Here is a 27181-nt window from a genome sequence, read left to right as displayed (position 1 = left end):
CTGAGATTGGGCAGATGTGGGAAACTGGCTGACAGCACACCGGTATGGCTCTGATGCCTTCACCAAATGATAAAAGCATCACATGACTGTTCCACAAGTCTTTCATTGAAGAGATATGTCAGAATTTTATCCCAGAATATACAAGAGTTGCCATTTCTTCCTCTCCCCCTCACTGGAGCTGTGCCCTTGCAGCAAGGTTCATATCAGCTGAGGCAGGAATGCAATTACTGCTACAAGTATTAAGGAAGCTAACCTTTGTCAGGCACCACAACCAAAAGAAAGGAGTATGCCATGCCCCTATATCTTGTGTAGATTAGAAACCACTAATCTTCTCCTAGATTATTTGCTATTCTTATTACAGAGTAGCAAACCATGGTAATCAAGTTTCATGGAGGGCTGGTTACAGCCATACCTGACGTGTTTCCTCTTGCTGCCCAGCCACCATTTTCAGAGCTGCAGAACCCTGTTCTGATTATACAGACCAGACATTATAATTCTTCACTTCCCAGCTTTGACTATACAGAATAAATTAATCTGCCTCCCACAGCCATCCTCCAGGAACCACAGGCAGCATCTGGGTGCAGAGTTCAGCCCTGATGCTCTGCAGCACAGCAAGTGCAGATAGAGCTCACAAATCACTGCTCCATGGACTCCTGGTTTTGTGGGGGGTGGCAGGAGGATCAGATCACAACAGGTAACCAGCCTAGTTTCAGTTGAAAAGCAGCACTGGTGCCTGGTGGCATCTCTTTTACAGCTAAATGAAAGCCAATACCTTCACGGAAGCAAAGCCTTCCCTGGTACTGAAGAGACAGATCCCTTGGAGAAGGGCTCATTAACAAAATGCCTCCCTCACACACACTGTCAGGCCAGATCAGTAACGCTACACAGGCTCGGGAGAGCCGTGGTTCCAATTCTCAGGCAGGGCAGGGAGAGGACAGTCACGCAGCCAGAGAGCCGCAGAATAAAGCATTACCCCAGCCTGCAGCTCACCCAAAGGCTTACTCACCCGGGCTTAGCAGCAGTGTGTGCACTGGCTACGTAAGAGACACCAGACAAGCAAGAACAGACGCTAGAAAACAGACTGCTAGAAAGACAGAGTGCTTAAGCTCTGACTATGCAAAACCATTTCCACACACTCAGGAGAAGGTGTATCTGTGGCTTAACATAATACCCTACACCTATTACAAACAATGAGTGTCTGCTCACTTTCCTTCTTCTGAAAGCAGTTGCTGTTTCAGGAAGTTGCCTAAAGAAGCTCAGCAACTGTGCAGCAGTATTTATTCCTATCCTAGACTGTTTCACCACTAGGCTCCTTACTCCCAAACCAGTACAAAAGTGTTTGTGGAAAAGGATCAATAACAAGCAAATCCGAGCACAGGGGATAGGAGGGAGACAATGAAAGTGCAAGCTGTGCCCTTCCCCATCCATCCACCTAATCAGCACATCAGTGTCAATCACCAGCCTGGCTGTGGTCAGCCCCACTGACTTTTCTCACTGTGGAGATGCAATGCAGTCAAAGTGCTGTTCTGGAACCATCGCCTTTCTCGATTCTCATTTGTTCAATTGGACCAAAACCGAATAAAAGTTGAATTAACCAAAATATCACAGAAGAATCCTTTCCATGTAAAGGAAATGTTTTGCTCTACCCTAGCTACCTGCAAAGTGCCTGATTTCTTAAACAGGATTATGTACTGCCTTGCTGCAGATTACATCACCTTCCTGAACTCCCACAGCAGCACCTCACCTCACCCAGTCACAAGGAGCTTTGGAAGAGAAGCAGCAGCAGCCACATTAATCTCATTCCTCTGCTGGTGAGCAAAGCACAGGGACACAGGGTACAGTGGCACAGGGAGTGTTCTCTGGAAGGGAGCCTGCCAGGCTGTGCACACACTGGAGCTGTTCCCCAGAACCAGGGAGCTGGGAAGGGATCGGCAATAGGAATCTTCCCTGTCAGCTCCTCAAATAAATATGGGACCCCAGTTTGAGGCTGGCTGTTTCCAGCACAGGATTACGGGACCTCATTCTTGCAGCCTCACACGCTGCCTGCCTGGGATGGCATCACAGGGGGGATCCACTCTCTGGAGGGCCCCTGCTAATCCTGTGCAACACTTACCGAAAGGGATCCTTGGGAGCGAAGTAAGCCGGAGCAGACAAGTAACTTCCCATCTTCAACACTGGATAAACCGGATCAGCCACAAACTTGTCCAACTGCCTCTGAACAGCTCTGTTCTGCCAACATGGCAGCAGCCAGTGCTCATTTACTCTTGCGCTGATTCAGATACTTCACCTCCCTTTGAAGCTGCCCAAGGAACGCCAGGTCTCTCGGCTGCTCATTCCTTTTCAGATTTTTCCTGGCGCCCATTGCTATACCCATCTTGTCCTGTGCTCAGCAGCACCTCGGGAAGGGCAGGATCACTGCTCACCGGGCTAGTGGGACATGCTGCTGCAGCAGTTCGGAGAACTCTGCTGCCTGCTAACTACTGGCAAGTTTTCTTTTCCCTGGTTCCACCCAAGGGTGGGAGGGGGGGAGGAGCCATGGCAGGCGGGCAGCGGCGGCTCCAGAGCCTCAGCGGGCTCCGCTCCTTCACAGGGGTGGAGCTCTGGCCCAAAGAGGGGCTGCGCATTCAGTGCTGACAGAGAGCAGCTCTGGCCAAACAACACAAGCACACACACGTGAAACTTGTCTTTGCAGTAGCCGCACGTTCTAATGGAGGAGTCAAAGTCGGCAGCAAGCCACATCTCCAATATATCAAATTAACTATATACATTCCTAAACCCTTCTCAGTGAGTGGGGTTATCCTGCCTTCACAGCACCTACAGTCCATTCACCCTGCTGCAGAGGTAACGCACAGTGTGCTTCATCCAAGGAAAAACTGCCTTCTTTCCAATACTGTTTTAAGAGATCATACAGTTCTTTAACTGAATAATCATCTGAATGGAAGCAGAGAGGTACAGATCAGCACGGACTGCTCTCTCCAGCTCACAGCACACGCAGTTGTATCACTGTGCTTGTCTGAAGCCAAGCATGATCTCTAGTGACCTAATCAGCTAGAGCTGCGGGCAAGACACTCAAAAATGCAACAAACATATGCTGCTGCACCAAGCCCGCCCATTTTTGTGCAGTCAGCAAAGCCTGGCATGCCTGAACACAGCCTGAAAACCATGCTCTGTTCCAGAGGCAAGAGCACTGTAATGTGCTTTTCCTGGAGATGCTCGTCTCAGCTGGCACACTGTTCAGGGACGCTTGGGGCTGGAACAAGGCAGTCTTGGCTGCAGATTTGACAGCTGCTGCTCGCTGTGGAAGTATGCAGAAACCTAGGCAGCTTTTTGTGTTCTTTTATTTTTTCCTCCTTTCTTAAACTTTTTTTTTTTTTTAATTTAACTTTTAATAAGCAGACACCTCTCTGAAGGAAAAAAAATCTCCATTTTCGCCATTCAGTGTAAGCTTGGCTATAAAAGCGCAGTGAAGCCTAGTGCTGCAGAGCCCGATGTGCTCGTCAGTTCCAGCACGGGTCTAATTCCTTCTGACATTTCACACAGCTCTACTGGAAGCAGCAACACGGTGAGTCTGTGTCTAGGAATGCGCTCTGGTCTCCCACATTCTCTATATGCTGCGTGCTGAAAAGGGGCCAGCGCTCACAGTGCTGTGCTTCCCTGGCTATCAGCACCTCGCCAGCACACACAGACAGACACACACACAGAGTCAGACACACACAGACACGCACACACACACAGGCACACACACACACAGGCGCACACACACACAGGCGCACACACACACAGGCGCACACACACACAGGCGCACACACACACAGGCGCACAGGCACAGGCACAGGCACACAGGCACAGGCACACACACAGGCACAGGCACACACACAGGCACAGGCACACACACAGGCACACACACAGGCACAGGCACACACGCACAGGCGCACACGCACAGGCGCACACACACACAGGCACAGGCACACACACAGGCACACACACACACACACAGGCGCACACACACACACAGGCACACACACACAGGCACACACACACAGGCACACACACACACACCTCCAGCCCCCCCCCGCAAAAGCCTTGCCCCACAGTTCTGCTCCACGCCCTCCGAGGGGCATTCCACGTGACCTCATAAATCCCAACTCTGCAGACAAAACCTTTGAAGACTCGATCCGCAGATGTGATAAGCAGCCAGCTAGTCTGTGAATGAAGCCAGCAGATAAAGCCGAACTTCAAAGTAATAAAAACCACCCAGACAGCTAAGCAACTAGGAAAGGATTTTTAAGACTTCCTTAAAGCCAAAGGACACATAGTCAAACGTCTATTTAAACAGGAAACTTCTTATCAAAATGATTTTACTTCTGCAGCAAGACCCAGCAGCAGCAGCCAGTAAGTTACTTTGGCTACACATAAATGTCTTGTTACTTCTTGCTTTTTCTGTTGTCTCTATGACCTATTTGAGAACACGATGTCTCTGATAAAAGGGCTCTGAAAAGGTGTTAATGTGTTCATATATTCTAGATCTGAATTCCTGCCAGAATGACTGTACTTCAAAAATGCTGATAACAAGTGTGGGGGGGAACCTTTTGCAATTTTACCGATACCATCTCTGGGGGCCAAAATGCACGGGAGTAAATTTCTTTTTCACCAAGTAAAGTCAGACATCAGCAACTTCTCTCTTGCAAATGCTGACAGCATTTCCACTACACACAGGTAGTGATGACGGGGGGGGGGAGCTTTTTTCTCATTATGGTTTAGAACTGAGCAGTAACTTTTGCCAGAAAGACCATAACTAAGAAATGAAAAGGAACACATGAAGAACCTTGACAACGACTTACATGATATTTATCACTGATTCTCGGCCATTACAGATTTACCCTCAGAGAAATGAATCCCACAGCTGTTGTGATATTCCAGTGCTGAATACCTTGAGCCAGCTGGGGCTGGGCAGCCTCTCGACACTCTTCCACACATCCCGTGTGTCAGTAGCAGATCTGCAGACAGATGTATTGCTCAGCACATCCGCCAGCCCTAAGATACACAAACTTATCCTGGCACAGACAGACACTTCGGTATGTGTGGGACTGGGGGAAGAGGAATCTGCTTGATGCCTGAAGAGTTTGCAGCAAGCCATTCCTTCAGCACGGGCGCAGCTTGGAGGCATTCCAAATTCTTCAGTGCAATCCCAACACCTCATTGTATTTCCAAGGCACTTAAGGTGTAACACGTGCTTTGCTGCTGTTGAAAGACAGGAGTCAGCTCCTGAAACCAATACAGTCCCTCCTGAAACCAATACACCTGAAACCAGCACCCTTGGATCTGCACGTACCGCCGGGAGCTCCTGCACGCGGATCTTGAGTAAATTAAACAGTGACGTGAAGCTCAGCTGCATCATTGCATTTCTAAGCAGCAGCAGCTGCAGCACAACTTCAGAACAACACCCTGATGCTTCTCAGTACCTCACATCACCAAGCACACCAGGAAGGAGAGGTTTTATCCCCACCACACGGGCTAAGAAACAAACCAAGAATATTCAACCCCCTGAAGCTTCAGGGTTTGGGAAGCAGTGGCTTCTGCTCTGTAAATGCAGCAGACATAGCAGTAAGATTGGCACTTACACCACTGCATCCTCACTCCTCCTTAACGTGCTGCTTTGCTCTGTGAAGACCGGGAACTCCTCAGGGAAGGATCCTGCCTCACTCCTGAGAAAGCCTTCCACATTCTCGGCTGTGTGAGTAATTCTAATTACCTTGATATAATAATGCTCGATAACAGTGCCCTAAAGGACAAAGTGCCAATTCAACCAAAAGAAAGTTTGGACTGGAATTCCCCACTCCTCCTTAAGTATAAAGGCTGGTCATTGATGCCCTGTATCTGATAGATTCCCTGAGGAATTCGGTCACCTGCAAAGTGCTTCATTGTTCCTTTGAATGTGTAAACTCTTGAACGGTCATAGTGATCTGTGTGCCAACAGGCAACTATTTCTCCCTGAATCTGATAGTGAGCTCCTGAATTTCAATGCTGAAGACACCACCAAAGGAGCATTCCCAGGAGTCTGCAGGATTAGTGAAGAGTTCTCACCTCCAAGGCCCTTATCATCAACTTTCTGTAACTACCAGAAACTGGAGAAGGGAGGGAAGAGGAGATTTTTATCTTCTTGCTTCTGCCTTAATTCAGCTGCCTTTTATAATTATGGCTCCTTCCCCTGGTCTCAAACTCAGCTGTTGTGTATATAAACCTGCCTTGTGCTCACAAGTAAAAAGCTAAAAGAAAATTCAAAGCATCAAACATCCCACAATTTACTTTCCTCCTAATACACATAATTTCTTACATCTTCATTTGTCCACATTTGTGCTTTAAATCCTGTTCAACCATTTGTCCTTTTGGGAGGGAGCTGCTTTTGGAAAATGGAGGCCTGTGCCAAAGAGATTGAACCAACAGAAGTGATCTAAAGTCTAGAAAATACAGTCTGGAGAAAAAGCTAAGTCCACTAAGCCCAGGGCTTCTGCCTTGAATGAGGGACTGATGGGAGACACAATCTACTTTCTGACAGGGGAAGGTTATGTGGATAACAGAAGCAGGGAAAAAGCTTGGTTTTCATCAACATAGCTAGAAGAAATGGATTTAAATTGCAACACGGGATTTCTGAAGATAGTAGACAGAAGGTTGTAACTCTGAGGATAACGAAGTGCTGGTAGACACTGGGAGACCAAAATCATACAGTCAGTGGAGATTGTGAGGTGACCCATTTCTTGAGCATCCCTAAGCCTCAAAAATTACTTGCTTCAAATACAAGTTGATAGCAGATATACCAAAAACAGAAAGCAGATTTATAAAAATACCCTCAGAAATCATTTTGTTTATCCTGCACCCACAGACCAGGTTTAATTATATATAGTCTTCAGAGAAGTTTGCCTGGTTTGCTTTCTCCTGCCCCCAAATATAAAAAGTATCAAAGTGATTTACTAAGTTTCGTTGAGAAAATAAATATTTCTGTACCACACAAAATAAAGCATTCAGTATAGAAAAATCACATCTTTGTAAGACATCAAATCACTAGAGCTGTGAAATTAGTAGTGTTTCTGTTCAGTAGGCTGGAGCTTAGGGCACCCCTTGATCCACGGATCCAGTGCTCTTCAAACTCCTGATGATTTTTCAGCTTTTAATTAACTGGTTTGGGTACAAACTAAATGGTACATTTTAAATCTGTGACTGTAAAATCACCAATAATCCATCACCTTCTGCTACATTTGAAGATGCACTGTGAACATTTTTTCTGGTTTTGGCTTTTTGTTGAGATTTCTGCAGCAAGCAAGTGTTGCTTGGCTACTTAAATTAGGTTTATTTTATAGACCACAGTACTAGACAAGCTCTGTTATTTCATGGTTAGGAAGGAACTGAGCCTCAGCTGTCTTCCTTCCTAAAAAGTGCTTAAGCACCCTGCTACAGTAGGAATTCCTGCCACCATTTCCAATTATTTTCTTCCTATGTGTCCATTTTCCACCTGGATGTAATCTACAGGCTTGATCTGAATTTGTGGTTTTCAAATAATCAAAACTGGATTTTTAACAAATACCATATCCTTAAGATAAAGCCATACAGCTATGTCTGGGTCTTCTCATTCCATCCTACTCCAAATACCCAATATCCCTACAGAAAATGGGAATTGTCTTTCATTTCATTTGTAACTGCAGAAAAGCAAAAACAACACAAAACATCAAAAACAAACACTGGTAATAATACTTTATTCAAAAGTATAATTCAAGGCATTACCTTCTATTTTGCAACATGGAAAAAAGTTGGACTGAAAACAATAAAACCAACAAGGTCTTGGTCAAAAAAAGTTTTTCCAATAATCCCCTGAGGTAAATGTGATCCAGACCTAGGAAAAAGGCACCTTTTCACTTCTGTCTTTCCCTTTCTTGGTGTAATGTTTGAAGTTCTGTGCAATGCAATTTCCAAATCCAGTCAAACTGAGAGAAGCAGTGACCTTTGAAAGCATATGCTGTCTCAACAGAACTCAGAGGCACAAAAGCACATTCAGAGTTAATTCACAACAGACACTGTGACAGAAACATCTAAGAAACTTCCTCAGCCAGATCCAACCCGTCAGATTCAAGCCTAAGGAACCAGCTGGCCAAAGAACAGTTTAAAATATCCAAGATCTACAAACAGGGATTTGCTCTTCCTTCAAGCCACAGCAGAGAAAATGCAGGTTTCAGAGACAAAAGCTCCTGTACATGCACTTTGAGGAAGGAGGGAAGTGACAAAAACTTAAATCCTCAGAGACGCTCATGTACGTCAGCTCCTGCCAGCGCCAAGCCTGACCAAGAATAAACAGAGCTAACGAGGCTGGAGCAGTGCCAATCAGCATTAGAGAAATTATGTGCCAGGCCAGGGAGTCAGCTAATCCACAGGAAGACTGTAAAAAACACTCCACAAGAGCTGCCGGAACTCACAGCTACCAGCTGCCAAAGCCTCCTACCCTTAGAGGCTTTTTAAAGTTTGGCTTTGGGATATCAGGCACAAGACTGCTGCTCAGCATGGTTTAGGGACAGCAGAAGAAAAGGAGGAACACAGTGCAAACTGGAAACTTTTCTTCATTTACAGGCCTACCCTGGAACTAGGAAAAAGGGAAGGGCAGCTTCCTTTCCAGCAGGTTCCAACTGTTCACTGAGCACAGCGGCCTTGGTGGGTGCTCAAGCCAAAAGCCAAAAGCACAGAGCACAAGAAGTGCATCAGCAAATGCAAGAAGTGACTACACAGCTCAGGGAAAGGCTGGTATCACCTGTACAAAACAAACCAGCCCAGAACCAACAACCAAACTGCCATTGTACAATATAACCTACAAAAACAAGTTCTCTGTAAAATGTCCCAAAGGCAGGATCTGCCTCCAGCTCAGCTGTTCCTCACCTCAACAGTGCCAACAGTAAGAAGCACCAAGACATTTGCAAATCAATACCCACAGGAGAAATACATTCAATGGCAAGAGGGACAGACTTCCCAGCACACACAGCTTGGGGTTTGGTTACTGGCACAACCTAGGGAAGCTCAACAACAGGATACTAGTCCTTCAGGGAGAAGAGAAAACCAGGATTAAAACCAGTTGCTTCACTGTAGCTAAACATGAGCACTAAAACCAACAGAAGTCCAAAATACTGGGATTTGTCATGATATCAAAGTGTCATTGTGATTATTATTGTGTGACTAACAGCATTTTCTGAGTCAACTGAGTCTGCACTGCTCTGGCAGCATGAGATGCTTTATTTTTTTAATATACTAATAACCACAATCCTCACTTCAACAAAGTTGGGGTATTTTGTTGAGGTTTTTTTTATTCTTTAAACGAGGACAATAAATGCTTACTTTGGCACAGAAGACATTCCTCCAAAGCCACACTTTGGCTTCCTTTCCCCCCGTTTTCTTTAACTGTATCCAAAACATAAGCCTCCCCATATCCAAGCCAACCTAGAAGCCAGTAGAAGCTGCAGGTGATCAACCCCTCTCAAAAATACAAGCCCCTTCAGAAATGTGATTCTGGAGGATGAAAACTGGACTGAGTATTCATGGAACAGCAAAAAGAGGCATTACTCCTACCACCAGGAAAAAGCATGGTAGACATCCCTTTTTGTCCTTGCCAACAGCAACATTATCTAACAGATTTCACAAGTTTGTCTGTCTTAAGAGTCTGAAAAGTAGAGAAAGGAAAAGGCAAGATCTCTCTCTCTTCCCTCCTATCTGCACCCTGATAACACCCTCGCACCTACCACACATGGAAAAAGCAACAGGCTGTGCAAATTGCCTGGGCACTACTTTGGAATGCTGCAGAAGACAAACATGCAAACCATGGCTTCTGCCACCACCAGTAAATCAGAGCTTTTATTTGCACTTTATCTGTATCCCGTTTGCGTCAGCACAGCCACACTCTGCCAGGCAGTGTCAGCTGCTGTTGGGACTGGACATCGTCCCTGAGGTACAGCCACAAACAAGAGCTGGGAACAGGTCAGGCACAGAGATCACTGCAGGAATTCCCAGTCCATGTTGGCACTTCATCACCAGGTCCCAGCCAGTGGAACCACCCAAGGAAGGTTGAAAGGCTGAAGCTTCACCTACCGGAAACAGGAAATGTGCCAAGCTTCATTGACAGTCTTGTGCAGGCGCTGCCCAGCAGCAATGCTGTCCCCACATCCCAGGCATCTCCAGACTCCTTCACCTGCACACAGCAACAAGGGGACAAACAGTTTACACCAGAGAAAACAGACTGGTACATCCTACACAAAGAACAACCTTAAACGGAGTAAATGACAGGAGAACCTTCCTCTGTAACCCCAGAGTAGGAGCTCCCAAATCAAACTCTGATATCTTGTATATTTTTTTTCTCCAGATGCGACATCTTCACATTCTGCAGAAGGAAAAAATGTCTTTTCACCTAAAACAGTTCAGTTACAGTTCTGTCAGAGCAGAGATTTCAGGAAGCCAACACTGGTCTGGTACAACAATTCCAACAGAGCCATACTAGGCCAGGAAGCCACACTGCTGCTTCCCGCACACCACTGACTCAGCACACAACGTTTGCTCTCATTTATGTAATTAACTGGATTTCCCAGAACTGAAAGAAAGAAAGGCAAACTTTGTTCAGTAGAGAACTTGACTACCAGGAAGGAATTACACTCTTGAATGAATATTCCCATGGAGACTGTACAGCCAACACCAGACTACTGTCAGACTTAGGAATGGGGAGAGATGCTACTGGCCTATTGCCCTTTCAGAAAACACTTATAACAGTTAAAATAGAGCTATAATAGTTTTTGCTAGAACTGCCAGAAAGCCCCAGAGAGAGTTGGTTACTTAGATGCAAGCAAGCTAGGAAAACAGAATAAAAGCTTGTGCACAAGGAACATTTGGCACACAGATAAGTACTATCCAAAATCCCAGGGCAGTGCAGGCATATTAAAGAGTCAAGAATCTTAGTTCAGCACAAGAAATGTGTCACAGAACTGAGCAGATCCCAAACCCGTTTCTTCCTGCTACCAACAGTTTGCTTGCAGCAAGGCTGCATTAATGAAAAAGGTGCACTTAGACAAGGAAAACCACAAACCACAGACTTCCCTTTTCCAAAGCATGGTACAACTTGGTAGTTGCTTGGGCAAGTTGATGCCACTGTTAAGTTCCTTGAAGCTACACAAAACAGAAGCCCTCAGCCTTCCATGCACCTTTACCCCACCGTGTAGGTCAACAGCAATGTTTAAAATTAACCAAGGTGAAGATCTTGCACTTTTTACATGACTAGCTATTTCAGGGAAAAACAACATTTGCTGCTCAGCTACAAGCACCACTATCACCAGCAGTACCCAGAAAGGTCTCCATGCAGACTGTGAGGCTCAAATGGTTCCTTCAAATGTGATGAGTGGTGTTAGTTGCTACTTCAGTTCCCAAATGTGCATCAGCTCCACACCTGGAGCACCTCCAGGAGCCCTCCTGCTAATCCAGAACACCAAGAACTCTACCTGAGCTCAGACCTGCACAGCAGAGGAGAGGATGGGAGAACTTTGGAAAAACCTGACCCTTCCTGTGTTGTCCTATAAAGCAAATAGCTTTTCAGCACACCAAATGGGCTTGGGAATAAAAAGCAAAGCTATGTGTGTCTGTGCCTCCACGCTGAGGCAGCCAATGCTCTCCTCTCCAAGCAGGGCAAGTCCTGGAAGTCAGCTGAACTTCTGAAATAGCTGCAGGCCAAAAACACCTGCAAACCAAACTTCTGCAGCTCCATCCCCTCCCATTCAGTGTCACCAGCACAACACACACGTGTCAAAACGATCGGTGGATCCTATGGAAGACACTTAAAGACCAATAACTACACCACAGATGACTAAAAGCAACAAATTACTCTCCGACCATCCTACAGCATCTGGCCCGTTAGCTTCGGAACTCCACGAAGCAGTCACCTACTCTCAGCTGTAGGGCTACATCTGTTTAAGTGTACCCAGGAAGGCTGATTAGCTCACGAACGGAAACGAACAGTCCTCAATCCAACAGAAATTGCTTCAGTATGCAGGAGAAACGACGGAAATGAACAAAACAGAGCAGGAAACAGTGCGAAGGAAACGCAAACGGACATAATCCATGTAACAGGTCTGGCGAGCTCCTCGGGACGGGAGGAATGTGTCAGACGGCCAGTGAGCAGCCGCCGCAGGGGCCCCGGGGGCCCCGGCCGAAGCTCGGGGGCACGCGGGACCTCGAGCGGGACAAGAGAGCCGGGGTGAGTGCACGGACAGGCCCGCGGGCACCTGCGCTGCGGGAGCCCGTGCCGGCTGCGGCCGCCTCGGGGTGGGACGCGCCGCACCTCCCACGGCCCCGCCGCGGATCGCACTGCACCGGGGCTGCGGAGAGCCGCCGGGGGCCCCCGGGCCGCGCGTGTGGCCGCGAACCGCCGGTGCCACCCGCTGGAGGGAGCCGCGGGCCGGCTCCAGAACTCCCCGCAGCCACGGACTGACGTCCGGCCGGGACGCAGGCTCAGGAGGCAGCGGCCCCGCTGAGCCCCGCAGGGGCCGCCCCGCGACACCGCCGAGGCACCAGCGGCCGCATAACGGGAGCCGCGGCCTCGTGTACGCGCGCCCGCCCCGCGGCGGCGGAGGGCGGCTCCTGCCGCGGGGGCGAGGCCGGCCCGGCCCGAGCTCACCTGGCAGCGCCTCCATCCCGCGCCCGCCGCCGCCCGCCCGACGCCAGCGGGTGCCGCCGCACCTGGGCCCGCCTCCCGGCTCTGCCGCGCCCCGCCCCCCGCCTCGGGCCAATCGGCACCGCCCGCCCCACGGCCCGGCCAATCCCCGCGCTGCCCCGCCCCGCCCGCCCCGCCCCTTCCGCGCTGGCAGCCAATGGCAGCGCCCCCCACCCGCAGCCCCGCCCCGCACGTGCCGCGGCAGGCGCGGCCCCGGGCTGGCCCCGCCGCTCCCGCTCCCGGCCCCGAGGCAGCGCAAAGGAACGGCGGCGCACTCCGCTCAATGTAAAACCATTTTTTAATTCTAAATCACTTTCACAACAGTGAAAATTAGTGAGGAGGAACGGTAACGCACTAACCGAGCCGTCCGGGCCGTGTGCGGTTGGGTTACGGGGCAGGGGTACATACAAAAGCACACCAGGGAAAGGGGGAACCAAGCGTTAACACTTTTAGACTATTTCATCCTTGAATTGCCGGAAAAAAAGAGCTCTCAGTCATGTTTCTGCAGCCTTCTCTAAATCCATTATGTCTCTCACGCCTAGATGTAAATCCCCTCGATTCATTAAGATTCTGGGTTTTAAAATGTATTACTTAAATATATTTCAGTACCTCTTGAATCTATTCAGTCACTTCTCTATTCTCTTTATGGGATGAAGGTTGCAAAGGGCTACCCTTCTCCTCCCTGCATAACCTCTCCGCATCGAGTTTTTCCTTACAAAAGGAGAATGAATCCATCCCTTACTGTCACATGAACCTTCCCTTCCCATCAGCAGGTGGTGCTGACTGTGCAGGATAGGAACCCACAGCTGTGACACTGCAGGACAACCAAAAAACGAGCCTCTCTCCTGGGAAGGGTCCCTGTTAGCAAGTTATGCACTTGAGAAGAACCCTATGCCGAAGTTCAGCTTCTCAGAACTGACGCACAACAAAAGCTGAAGCACCACCTCAACTATAAATAGCTGAGCAATATATTCTGTCAGATTATCATTGAGTCAGGTACAAATCTGACGTGACAAAACACTGCAGAAGCTTTGCAACATTCTACTTGCCGGATGGAATTTTGGAGGTAGGCAAGTTAAACTTCAGTCATCCTCTGCCTTGACACTAAAAGGGAACAATTAATAATTACATAAATAAACCTCTATAATAATTAATTAACGGTGTCCTGCCCAGGAAAGTCTTCCACACACTAAAAAATCCCAAGCTATTGAAACAAAGTTTCTATTAATTCATTTGTTTGTCAGTTTTCTGTCTACTGCCAGGGAAGTCACAACATTCATCTTGCAGGAAATCATTATGACTATGAGCGACCTGAATCAAAAAAAATCTAAAAACAGTAAGAGGAAAAAAAATGGAATTGCCTAGTCAGAGAAATCTTGCTAGGGAATCTCTCATACCTGTTTTGAAGGAATCTACACAAATACATCAGGAGTACTCTTTAAAGCTGAATACCCAACAGGATTCCAAAGCGGCTGCAGAGTGCTCACCTTCCGAAATATCCCCTCAGCACATTAATGGTTGTGGTCTCCTCCAGCACTTCAAATTAAAATCTTTGGTAGATACTGCAGAGACTCTTGTGCTGTAGCTGTTTACTGTGGCACGGGAGAAGGTCTGTGTGCACCTGCAGAGAGGTCTTCCAAATGCTCCCTACTGAGCATGTGCTGGCAAGGCAGGATCTCATGTCTCCTCCTGGGTAATTTTACAGTAGGACAAGTTTTACCTCAAAACTCACGTACACATGCCTTTTGTTCCTCTCCCCAAACAAGCTGATCTCAGATCTGTAATAGGATTTTATCTGGAGTACATGACCTTGTGTAGAAAGTCTCAAAGCCTTGGGAAAGATAAATGTCGCTACAGTGACGAGGTTGCGAGGGGATTATCCATGAGTGCAGCCATGGGTGCTGCACGGAGCCGGGGAAGACAACACTGCTTGTCAGTGAGGAACTGGGCTGGGTCCAGCAGCCCACCTGGCTCCACAGCCAGAGACTCTTCCAGTGTCTGGCTCCAGCATGCTCAGGCTTTAAAAAATTGCAGCATAAATTTATATCCCTTCTTCTAACAGCCATCAGAACCATCAGGAAGGGTTTTCATCACGCCGGGAACTAACAGACAGAAAGGAAACCAGTCTCCAGACCTGGTTCCATTTGCATCACGTGCTGTGCCCCAGAGAGTCTCAGCAGTGCTGCAGATGATTTCCTGAAGGTCAGATGTTGATGGAGACGTTAAATAACATCTGCAGCTCTGGCAGATCCATCGTGGTTGCAAAGCAGGAGATACTGGTCATACTGGAGAAGTTTCCTTACCTGCCCAGTCTACCCTGGGATAACTGTCTATCCCACAGACCTGGTGTCACTGATTGGCACAGGATTTCAAAGCAGCACTCCCTTTCAGAGTGCAGCTCAATGCTAGGCCCATGGTTTGTGGCAGGAACCTGTTGTACAAGATATCTGAGCTGAAATACACTTTTAAACCAACGTTTTTAATTCCCAACTCTGGTGCAAAATGTGAGATTCCTCATTGTGCTGTGGTACCACCAATTCCTGAAGCCCATAGTTAGCTATGGAACCAGACACCAAGAGATTTAAAATGGGATGGGGATGCAGTTTGTAACTGTTTCAGTGGCCTTGTTGGTCATGAATATATAGAATAATGGAAAAGACTTATGCAATCAACAGCCAGAACATTATCACCAGTGCCACAAACAGGAAGAGGCGGGAAAGGAACTGCTCATCCACATATTGAGGAGTCCCTGGAACAGCTGGAAAACAGGAAGTAAAAAAAACAAACAACAGTTCAGCTCCTTCCTCTTTTCTGGGATTGTGTATATACTGAATACAGTATATTCATACATTGAAAAATATGCAAAGAATCTGCTGGGTGAGAAAGATGCTATTTTCTACCCTCAGCCTGGCTGGCTGCATGGGACAAGTGTCAGATCCCTGAAGGAGGACTCAGTTCAGTCCCACCACAACAGATTTTCAGAGGACACTAAACTATAGTTAATAGGGATGATAATTTGACTCAAGGACAGTACAGGACCATGGCAAACCTGGTGTGACATGAAGAATCAGTTTGTTCCTGATAACTCCTGTGCCATATGACATGGCGGAAGATTTGCCTGGCATAACCTTTCATAAAATCAGAGAATCCTGGGCAGTAGGTGTTCTTGTTCAAAACAGATTCAGTTTGTCTACAGTGAAGAGGGGGAGGAGGTTCTCTAGGGATTACTTAATTGTTAGAGAGCAAGGTCACCCCTTAGAGTAACCCAACTGCTTTTTGTTAATTCAAAAACGTGAAGTAATTTCACTGGAAAGTTATTTCTTGTAGAATACAGATGACTGTCTCAGAGATAAATTTCTGAAAAATGAACAATCTTTGCATTCATTATTTTGTGGTACAGAGCACCAGTTTAAATTTTTCCTTTCCATCTTTCAGGAAATGGTCCTTTCCGGCTGTTTTTAAAATCTGTGTCTCCTTCATACACCCCCTAGCGACTCCTTTTTATTATTAGAAAGTCTAGTCCAATTTGTCTCATTTTTCAGGAGGAGTCTGCTGGTGTACATCTGAATTAAAGGAGAGTAGCCTCCAGTGTCACTGTTTCTCTGCAGCGACTGGTCTCCCAGGAGGGCCTTCAGCTAATTATATGGAAGTGACAAATTTGCTTCTTTTACAAGTCTATGTACAAAACATATCAGCCACAGACCACGTTCTCTACTGAGTGTTTTTGCCCTCATTTTGTGTTTCTATTAACATTAATGGTTCAGTATATTTTGTCATTTAGCAGGTTATTTAAGAGTTTGTAAAATGTCTTTGACAGGACAGAAGAAGGATCTGTGGTACCTGGAGGAGGTCGCCCGTCGTTTATGTTGAAGGCTGTTGCAAATATACCAAAGGGAAACGCCCCAATTCCAAATGACATCTGGAAGCCACCATCGCCAAACCCAAAGCCCTGGAATCCCTGCAGAGAACAAAGAACAGAAGACAAAAAAGGTACCAATCTTTAGAGCCTATTTCAGAGTATTTTGTGGAAGTGCAGACATTCCCTCTCACTGTCTTTCTGACCGAGGCCACGCTGTCTGGCAACCTTCAGTCTGACACACTTTTGTAGAAATCCCCTTAGCTCTCCTGGGTTTTAAATGCTTCAGACAGCAGTAAATTTGCCAAGCAACCCAAAGGTTGGAGAAAATGAAAACTAGCAACTGAGTTCTTGCTTGAGGGCCACAAATTAGGACAGTGTTTCTCAACTTAAGTAGGAGGTATCTGCCGATGTCTCAAAATCAACAGAAGGAATCTATTTAGAATGTCTTAACAATGTATCATGTGTTAACAGCCTTAGCCATATAAAAAAAGGTACTTAAGAAAATAATCTGAATTGATTTGTTATACATGTGCATCATTTAAGCGCTCAGTGAAATAATAAATTGCCAGTGGGATGCATAGAGCATTTGAAGGAAAAGTACCAAAAAAATTACTGGGGGACTCAAATTAAGGTGGCAAAATGACCTGGGGCAGGAATGCATGACACAAGGAAAGCAGGAAAAAAGGAAGTTACAATGCAGTAACACTGACCCCGTGGGATCCAGACCAAAACACCACATCAAGTCAAAAGTTCTGTATTGAGATGAATCCTGCTCTGCAGAAGCAGCGTGCTGTTTGAGAACTGTGTGTGAATCCAGGGGCTTGTGTCACACCTAACAACTGCGGAGAGCCCACAGATCTGTAATCCAGTCATCTGTCCTCTCACCTCAGGATTAAAACAGTGATAGTTCTGGAAGACCCTCTGGTTTATCACCACCAGCAATGGGATGACAAAGATGATTTTACTCATATAATAAAAGCTAAACGTTTCTTGGTTGAGCCTTGATTTTAAGAGTTGGTCTTTTGACTATACTCTTCTCAAGTACTTTGCCACTAACTCTGAGGGACAGCAAAGCTCTCTGTGGCAGGAACAGGATCTGAAGAGAACAGGGAACAGCACCTCTACTGCCCTGCCTTCATACCCCCTTCCTCTGATTTACAGCAGCACTAGCTGAAAGGTTCAAGTAAGGTACAGGAGCTGATTTAATAAGGCAGCAATGCCCTAGTGAAAGAGAACAGCTGAGCTCCCAGTACATTCAATACAGAAATGCACCCTTAATCACACCCTGCAGAGTTGTTTGCTTGAAGCATGAGAGACAATCCTCTCCAAGGACCCCAGGCTGAGTTACATGGAAATGTGCCATTATTTCATCAGGTCATGCTCGCTGCCATCGTGCTCAAGAACACTGTGGTCTGTCCTATTGCCTACTCCCACCTCTGCTCCAGCTGCTGTCGACATTCACCCTATGCAATCTCAACAAACCACAGATCCTTCTTCAAACTAACATATATCCAACAGATACAGACTTTCTCTTGCTTGTAGTGCCATGGTACAGTAACACCCCATTGAGACACAGGTGTCAGTGTCAAAAATCTGAATTCATACGTGGATTACATATTTCAATGACATGTATGTTTTGACAGAAATACACTTGCACAAAGAATTTTCAAAGCAAAGTATTCCTTGTATTTAAACATGGAGAACAATCAAGCATTAAAAGTTTTTCCAGTGATACCACACCAGGCATTCATGAGGCATCACCCAAGTTGGGCAGTTTTTTGGGATGCTAAAGGGTACCGTAGGAATGGAGCTCTCTGCCACACCACAGCTATCAAGAGTAGGATGTGTAAGCTGCAGGATCCTCATGCAGGATCTCTCACACACATTATGTCCTCCAGGATGAATAAATACCATTATCAATAAAAACAACTGAACCACTCAAGCTTGTTGATCACTTACCCCTCTGTTCTCTGGTTCAGGTCTCTGTCCTTGGGGTCGAGGTGGAGTTTTCTCTCTGCAAGAAGTTGTGAAATTAGCTCGAGTGCAAGGACATTTTACAACATTTTCTGCAGTCTCCTGGCTAATAATGCAGAACCACCATAAAACAGTCTCCTGGGGCAGAGCTGGAGCAGCATGTGAGGGAGCCAACCATGCAGCCTTGGACCTTCAGCAGCACATCACTGAATTAATGCTGCACTTTTGAATAACAAATACCCATTGCAAAGGCTAAAAACTCAGACATGAACAGTTAATATAAGCTTCTCTGGTCAGATAATAATCCTTGCAACCTGCCACTTGTAACTAATAACTAACACTTGATTCAAATTAAAATGAATTGCCAGTTGAACAAGAAATGTGTGCAAACCCAAGCCCTGAAAAAGCCAGAAACATTTGTCAGAAATATCAGATCTGTATCTTTTGACAAAGTATTTAAAATTGTGAATCCAATACTTTAACAGTTTAATCTCAAGACCCTAAACTAAAGTTTCATCTTTAATTTTCAAATGAAAATAGTTGCATTTAGGTTTCTTACCTGGGGTCCTGTTGCCCAGTGCTACCTCTTCCATAGAGAGGAATAACTTTATCTCGACTGATTCCTGCTTTGCATACAGGACACACTTGTCTGTTTGGCCTGGTCTCTAGCCACTAGAAGAAAGGAAAGCGTAAGAAAACTACTAAAATACCATGAAAACAACTATGCAAACCTCATTTACAGCCAGGCAGAAAGACTTCAGCAATTTCTCACAAAGGTCTGGAGCAAGACATTTTAGTAAGTGCCAAGTGCTCCCCGAAGTGGAGTTGGAACTTTGGCTTTTGTTCTGGTGGGAACTACTTGCTGATGTGTACATATTCAGATCTGTGCTGCAGTAAAATAAGAAATAAAGAGTACTAGCAGTCCTGCATGAACCAAGGGCTAGTGCAGACAGCCTTCCTGTCATCCAAGTTTTCTATAATGGTACCACAATGTAAAACACTATGTACACAAGGAGAAGTACACTCAGCACTTAAACCTGCAAACTAAACCCTGCCAGCTCCAACAGTAATTGGACCAAAACTGTAATTAGCAGGGTTTAAGAAACTCAAAAGTGGAGGCAAGTGGAACAGAATCTAGTTTTCTTGTTGCTCAAAGTGCAGATTGCAAGGTGTTGCACATGAAGCTGCATGAGCAGGTTGTGATTGCCCTGGAGAGACAAGCACATTCGAAAAGAGGGGGATACTCCAGAGAACCCAGGGCTTTATTGAGTAACCGGAGCTGATGAAAGACAAAGTAAAAGGAAACCTTTCTTACCTGGTGTAAACAAGGCCAACTGTGAGCATTCCCAGGACAGTTTGTTCACAGAGCAGAAAAAGAGAGGAAAATGGAATTAGTTACTGAACTTGATATGACAAATGTGCAGCGTACAGGGATAGCACAGCTTGGTGACAACAGAATCCTGGAATCCAGCTGGGCCAGTTCTGTAGCCTCCCATTAAAACCATTTTTGTAAGCACAGCCCAAGACTGATCTCCACTGGTTTTTTGCAGGTTATGCAATCTAAATTCCTAATGTGGTTCTGTGCATTCCTGGGTCTCATCCCTATCAAAGGCCAGACAGAGGCTGCGTTAATCTTAGGATTTATAGTACAACTCTTCTCTTCTGATACCACAAAGAGATATCCCAGAGTCAAGATGCAAATGAACAAAATGTCAGTAATGAGACTAGGATCTTAGAAGACTCAGCTGAAACATCAGTCACATTCACAGAATCATGGAATAACTCTGGCTGGATGGCACCTCAGGTAGCCTCTAGTCCAAACTGATGCTCAGAGCAGGGTCAGCTACTGAGATCAGACTCAGTTGTTCAGGGCAGAGAAATTCTCATTATACAGATTAAACTGCTATGGAAAATTAAAAAAAGACAAGCAAGCTACAAGATAAAACTGCTGAATAGCCATCTGCCTTCAAAATAGTCTCAGCAACACCATTCAGACAAGACACCTGGTATTTTCAAGGTTCCATTCTTCCAAATCCTTTTATGCAATAATTTAATCTTATTTCATCTTAACACATTCTAAACCAGCAATTTTCCATCTCCCCAAACAAAAACCTGGATTTTCAGATGTTATGTGTATTTACACAGGAGAAAAGCACTTTAATAAAAAGAGGCCTGAAAGATTCAGCAACTGTGTAAAATAAACTCCAACCCCCTCCATATGGCTATATCAATCCTTAACTTCTTAAAATTCAAGAAAGGGTAAAAATTCAAACCAGGTAATCCACACCAGAAATCCTGCACATGTATTATATCTGTGCTGTATATTCTTTCCAAGTCAAATTAAAGAACTGAAAAGTTCCTAACACAAGTGCAATATCATGGGAAAAGAGAAATAGCCCATATGTAAAAGCTTATTGCCTATTTTTTCTTTTTTTTTTATGGTTGCAAAGGAAAAAAGAGCAAGCTTGTAGAAGAAACTACAATTCAGCTTTCAGAACATGGATTCATATCCAGGTTTAGGTATGCAGGGGTTAGAAAGGGATTTAGGTCTAAAGAACATATCTGTGCTATGCCAGACAGCATAAGTAAAATAACACACATTAGCAAACAATATCAATGAACACTGAACTGTCTTTGTAGAGCTGCTTGGTTGTTTGCTTTTACACAATATTCCAGAAGTACAGGGAGTTTAAGACACAGGAAACCCATTCCCTGGAACACAAGCAAAGGAAAACAGCTGAGGAGCAAACCCAAGCTTTTCCTAAACCAAAGCCACAGTCCCTCTAGAATTACAAACATCTCAGGTTTTTATGGGATCAGACAGATGCTGCTCTGGGCTGGTGTGTGGGGCTGCAGCACTCACCAGAAGAGGTGCCCACACAAGCTGATAACTGCGTCCTTGGCAGTGTCTAAGCAGATGTTGCATTCAAAAGTGTTGTCCTGATTAGTGTTGTCCCCAGGACCATTGCTGCTGCTGCCACTGGTCCCTCCAGTACTGGAGCTCTTTGTTGATGCAGAAGCCGTGGGTCCTTTGCTTGCCATCCTCAAGAACTACCCAGACAAGGTCAAGAAAATTTTCCTCTTGGAATCCTAGCTGTGAGAAAGAGGAAAAAAACCAAACAAACATAAACAATTTATTGGCATTATAAACATTGCATTCTGGCCCCATTCCAAACTGGTAGTGATTTATCTAAGAAGCTCTTGAATCCTGTTGTTGATGGTTTTAGTTGAATATAGCCAAGAGGGATCTTTTTTTAGAAACTAAGCTACTTTACAGTCCCATAGCATGACCTGGCTGATGTGTGACCTGTATTTTACTGTTACAGATAAGCATCCACAGCCAAAACAACCCCCCTATATTTTCTCCTAAATGCCATTTGCTGTAAGGAGAAGGAACTCACTTAGTCATATATGCTCTTCCAAAATTCAACAGAACTTATAGCTGAGAGTGCAATCTGAAGCAGAATTTAATAGTAAAGTAATTCACAGTTTGAACAGATTGACAATGCAGAGTTTTAAGTTCAATGTTCATTAGTTTGAAATATTAATGACAATAATGGCAAGCAAAGGTGGCTTAGAACTTGAATTGCCTCCTGAGCAGTACCTTGCTGCTATCACAGCAGTGTTGGTATGACTATTAAACATTCCTAGTACTTTCAAACTATCAAGCATTTCTAATCTAATAGTAAGGTAGTAATGCAGAAGTATTAAAAATTTTACTTTAATGTGCTTGAATTTTACTTCCATGCTTTTGCCTCTCATTAACACAACCACGCTGACCAAAGAACAAACATTTATTTTATTTCAGTAGCAAAAATCTCTGCAGTGTAATTCCTTGATATGTAAATTCCACAGTACCTAAAACTTTGAGACTCTACATTTCTAGAAACACTTTTACCAGTACAATATTTTTAATCCAAGAGCTAAGAGAGTTTCAGCAGCGACAGAAATTAATTCACTAAAACTAAAATGTTTAAAATATTCCACTGTGCTTCTCGTGAAACTCTAACATCGCTGCATGAACAGCTTCGATAAAGCTGTGAGAAACAAACAGGTGATTATCTGAACTTTTTGCAAGTGTATAAACAGTGAAGTATTTTCAAAGAGCAACCTGAATTTTTCAGAAGGTAATTTCTTTGCAAACTTACCCCCCAAGCACTAACGGCTTTCCTTAGTGCTGCCTCTTTGTAACAGAACTGCAGTACAGGTGCAGGACAGCAAACTAAAGCCTCAGGATCTCCAGCTTTTTCCCTACAATACAATCCCACTGCACAGTCAGGAAAGCATGACACCTGAGCCTTGTGAAGTATTGCAGCAAAGACTCAGTTACAGCAGGTGAAATCTATTCCTGCAGAGCTTTTTCACTCCATTACATCATTTTGCACAGTGTCCCAGAAGGGCAGATTTGCATTCACAGATGCTGCACTTCAACATACGCTGCTTTCAGCAGTGCTGACTCTTAGCATTTCACACCATGACTCCATTTACACTCAGTTAATTGTACAAAATTAAAATCCATGTTAGATCAAGGCAGATGGAAGTGCTGCCAAGCCACAAACTGTACGCCAAAGACACTTGGATTTTTCACACATCCTTACAACCAGAATCTTCAGCCTGTCTTGCTCAGTAGTTTAAGTGAAAACTTATCAGCTTGGACCTATAAATATTAATACAAAAGTTGAGAAAACCTCCTTAAAACCAAGGGGGTTTACTGACTGTAAAAAACACCGCATCCCTTTATGGAATAGTCACAAGAAACACCTTGACATATAACACAAAGAAAGGATGTGTACAAGAGGCAAATAATTTCTGAGTCCTTAATACCAAAAAACCCTTTCCTTTTTCCAAATTAAATTCCAAATATATACCAATATGTGTATATTAACACAATGAATCTGGAGACTCGTCAAAAAGATAAAATCTGTGTCTCCACAAAAAGTCACCAAAAAAACCCCTCAGTTTTTAGTAACTACAACAAATAAATAAAACGTTATGAAGAAGGATGACAAAGAAATCCAAAGAAACATCAGTAATGAAATGGAATAAAGATGGCTGAGACAGAAGAAAGATTAAAATGACATAATGCAACAGGCACTGAATCTCCTTTTCTAGAAGAGGGTCATTCCTTAATCTCTACTGGGGATCGTCTTCTAAGTATTTGTTCATTGGCTGATGGGGCTCAGTGACCTGTTAGGATATAACCAATTAAAACTATCAAAACCATAGCAAAATTCAACAGTAAAAATAATAAAAAACCTTTTCAAACATTTGTTCTTGTCCCTGGAATATCCCAGTTTAACATAACTGGGTCTGTAACAAGTGCTGCTGGGCTCTGCACATCCTCACATATTTAAAGAAGCAAACGTGAAACAGCTTCCAGTGGCTAAATTTACATTTAATAATCACATATTATGTAGCCTGTGAGTGTACTCTGAATCCTAAAGTAGGAATTCAGCTGTAAATGGAACTTGTTCTGAGTGCAGAATGAGCTCAACATTGAACAGTCACTCAAACTACTTAAACTCTGAGACAAAACACTCTAGGGGAAAAAACCCAACAACAAAACATAAGCAAATCACAAACTAAAAAAACCCAACAACTAACACAACAGGCCAAACCCCATTCTCATCTTGCTTTAGAGTTTAGGAGGAAGACTCTGAACACATTGGAACAGAACATGACTTCTAGGGTTGAGTAAACATAATTGAAGGATGCCAGTCAAAGATTGTTACATCCTTGTCCTTCAGATCAGGTCTCCAAATCAACCCAGAGTCATGATGAACAGCAAACAAACAAGGGAAAGGACATAAAAATCAGCTGATACCTAACTGCAGGCATTCAGAGATCTTGTGTTTTCTCTTTCTTACTTCTTTGCTCTCTATATATTTACAGAAAAACAGTATTTTTGTTTCATAAAAGCCATCTAGAGATTAGCTGTTTATTTCCTTTAAATCACAATCCTTATTTTATATCCCAACAGGCTGTTCTGAAAATGACTGACCTTTACTATATCCAAGAATCAAGAGTGGCAGCAGATGAACGGTTAAGAAACAAAGAACTCATTTGCAAGTAGGCTTTCTAAATAAATAGAGGAGTCTGGTGGAGCGTGAAGACATGGAAGGGGAGGTACAGGAGAGGGTGAAACTCCAAAGGGCCAACTGGGACCTGAACGTGTCGTGACAGCCGCGAGCACAGGAGGTCCAGTAAGTGCAGGGGACTGGGAATGGCCATGTGCCATGTGAGGACTGGCTACAGACCTCACTGACAGCCAGTAAGAAAGAAATTTCCCTCTAATATTTTAAAAACTTAATCTGTAAATCTCCTGGGAGCAACTGCACACCAGGAAAGCACGAGCTGAGTGGCCACTGTCAAAGATCACACTTCTGAATTCAGCAAATGACATTGACTGTATCTGCCAAAGTACACTGGCCCAACCCTCAACACACAGGAAAAACACTTCAAGACTGGCTAGAGGAGTTTTCACCATGAGTTAAAGTACACAAAATCTGCTGGAAATAGCACATGAACATTAATTCAACCTGGGAAAGGCAGAGAGGGAATATAAATGAGAATCTAATTTTACCTATACAAAACAGTCCTGGAATATGTTTTCACAGCACGACATTAGGATGTCTCAATTATTTAATTTTTTTCATGAACAATGAGAAAAAGTTCTGGTGAGGATATAGAGGTCTGGCTAGTTTATTAACAAAGCCCAAAGTTTTTTCCTCTTTGCCATAACAATGAAATAAAAAGAACAGCACTTTGGATGTTAATTCCACTGGAAAGACCCTTTTCCATATTTCTTTCCTCATGAATCCTATTTCAGATAAGATTACTGAAATTGAAATAATCCAAATCTAGTTTGTTTATGAAACAAGTTCTGATTTAGTTCCTGAAACTTTTGCGGTTTAAATCAAAAATAAATCAACCAAAAATACACTTGTCAGTGTATTTCTCTTGTCACTAAGGTGTCATTTTCTGACACTTGGAATTTTTAATAAAAGAAATATTAATATTAGAAAATCTCTTTTAAGATAAAATTACTACTGAGAGTTTATATAAATATGCCCACTCATAAGTTTAACAACGTGACACTTAACATATTACAATTGTGTGGGCTTCAAGTACAACAACCAGGTAAGCTTAGCTGAAATCTGCTGACAGTGCCTACAAGAAAGTGCACTGACTCCTTGACAGTCATTTTAGATATTCTTAAACACATGACTGTCTTGCTGTTAATCATTAAATACATATTTATCTCTCACTACCTTTTTACTCTTTTCTGTCCCCCAAGTATGTTACATTTTAACTCCTTGGAAACATTTCTCAAGTTCATCTTTCCACTTTCTGTAACCTGTACAGCATTGGGCACCTTTTTGATATCACCATAAAGTGGTCCCAAACCACGAATTCATGTGATCACTTGCTCTTGCAAAAGCAGCCATTTGCCTTCCAGCCCGACGTGCCCTTGCCTGGCCTGGTTTCATTAGCTGGGATTCTGCAATGCACATCTGTGTTACAGCCAGGGCTGCCAGGGAAGGGCCCAGCTGAAGGGCAGCTTTGGCAGCTCCGAGGAGTCCGTGTACCTTGGAAATGCAAACAGCAAAAACCCTTAGGTGATTCAAGTAATTGCTTTTTTATCCATTCCATAAAAGTTTAATATAGACTCCAAGGAAAACCTTTCAACAAAGATTTTATCCTCTTACCTCACAAAGTCCACAAGAAAAAAAAAAAAAAAAGAAAAAGAAACATAACCAGTTGGGTAATGCTGCCCCAACGATTTCCTGGTGTGCAGTGCCGTGAGAGACAGACGTGCCTGGCTAACCCAGGTTAGCAGCAAAACGTAAAAATGCCAAATACAACAGCAGTTACATACAACAAACGTGATTTAAGAAATAACTAGCGAGTCTTAATATAGGAGCAATTCTCAAAATATAAGTAACGTCGTGTCCAAGCAGCGACATACCGAGCCAGACCCATCTATCGCGACAGAGGCAGCTGCCGCTCCTGCAGCGGCTCCGGCCCCGCACAGCCAGCACCGGGCAGCACCTGCGGCCCCCGGACGGCGCTTTGGGGGCAGCCGCGGGCCGGAGGCACCGGGCGAGGCCGGGGGTCCCGCAGCGTCCCCGCCCCGCTCGTTTGGAGCAGGCGCAGGCGGCCCCGGCCTCCCGGGCCCGGCCCGGCCCGGCCCTGCTCGGCTCGGCGCCACGGCCCGGCCCTGGCTCCCCCCGCCACCCCCGGCCCTGCCCTGCCGTGCTCACCGGCGGGTCGGGGCTCCCCGCTGCTCCCGTGCGAGCCGCCGCTCCGCCGGGCCCCGTCACCTGACCCCCGGAAGCGCGGCCGGCGGAAGGGCCCGGCCCCCGCCCCACCGAGCGCGGCGGCTCCGCCAACCGGGCCGGCGGCCGGGGGGGCGCGGGCAGCGACACCCGCCCGCCGCGGCCCCTCCTCAGCCCCGGCCCCACGCACACCCCGTGAGCTCTCGTTACCTCGGGCTGCTCCGGGGCGAACGGCCGGGGCTGCTCCGCCCCGCGCTCGGCCCCCGGCGCGACCCCCGGCTCTGCGGCTGGGAGCGGCTCTGCCGCCCGGGACGTGCGGGGGCCGCGTCCGAACGGCGACCGCCGGGCACT

At 45.4% G+C, this 27181-nt stretch overlaps 2 protein-coding genes across 9 annotated transcripts in view; both read right to left on the bottom strand.

Annotated features, from left to right (window-relative positions):
- The window catches only part of LIMK2 (LIM domain kinase 2), a 32660-nt gene extending 18370 nt beyond the window's left edge, over positions 1-14290 (bottom strand). Inside the window, exons 1-2 of one of the 3 annotated variants that reach the window (XM_033075639.2) lie at positions 14206-14290; positions 10117-10216 (exon numbers count right to left, since the gene is read on the bottom strand). Coding sequence is in view for 2 of the 3 variants with exons in the window: in XM_033075637.2 (XP_032931528.1) it covers positions 10117-10216; positions 12683-12698 (116 nt within the window). In the remaining variant the exon portion in view is untranslated. Of the gene's footprint in view, positions 1-2113; positions 2493-10116; positions 10217-12682; positions 12744-14205 lie in introns of those variants that run through there. The other 2 variants (XM_033075637.2, XM_033075638.2) reach the window with 2 other exon arrangements.
- Positions 12999-27127, bottom strand: RNF185 (ring finger protein 185). 6 transcript variants are annotated; one of them, XM_033075644.1, is made up of 7 exons: positions 27041-27127; positions 21415-21645; positions 19867-19885; positions 19111-19223; positions 18537-18591; positions 16559-16676; positions 12999-15476 (listed from the first exon to the last, which is right to left on the bottom strand). In XM_033075644.1, exons 2-7 carry the CDS (start codon positions 21591-21593, stop codon positions 15379-15381), a joined length of 582 nt encoding a protein of 193 aa, XP_032931535.1. In that variant the 5' UTR covers positions 21594-21645; positions 27041-27127; the 3' UTR covers positions 12999-15378. The 6 variants fall into 6 exon arrangements, with proteins under 6 accessions (XP_032931535.1, XP_032931534.1, XP_032931540.1 ...); XM_033075643.1 differs by lacking the exon at positions 27041-27127 and adding an exon at positions 26816-26904; XM_033075649.2 differs by lacking the exon at positions 27041-27127 and adding an exon at positions 26816-26833 and having other exon boundaries at positions 21415-21641.
- Positions 27128-27181: the final 54 nt, after the last annotated feature.

The sequence above is a fragment of the Catharus ustulatus genome, chromosome 18, assembly GCF_009819885.2.
Source record: "Catharus ustulatus isolate bCatUst1 chromosome 18, bCatUst1.pri.v2, whole genome shotgun sequence".
In the NCBI taxonomy this organism is placed as follows: domain Eukaryota; kingdom Metazoa; phylum Chordata; class Aves; order Passeriformes; family Turdidae; genus Catharus; species Catharus ustulatus.
This window is presented reverse-complemented; position numbering and strand designations above follow the sequence as displayed.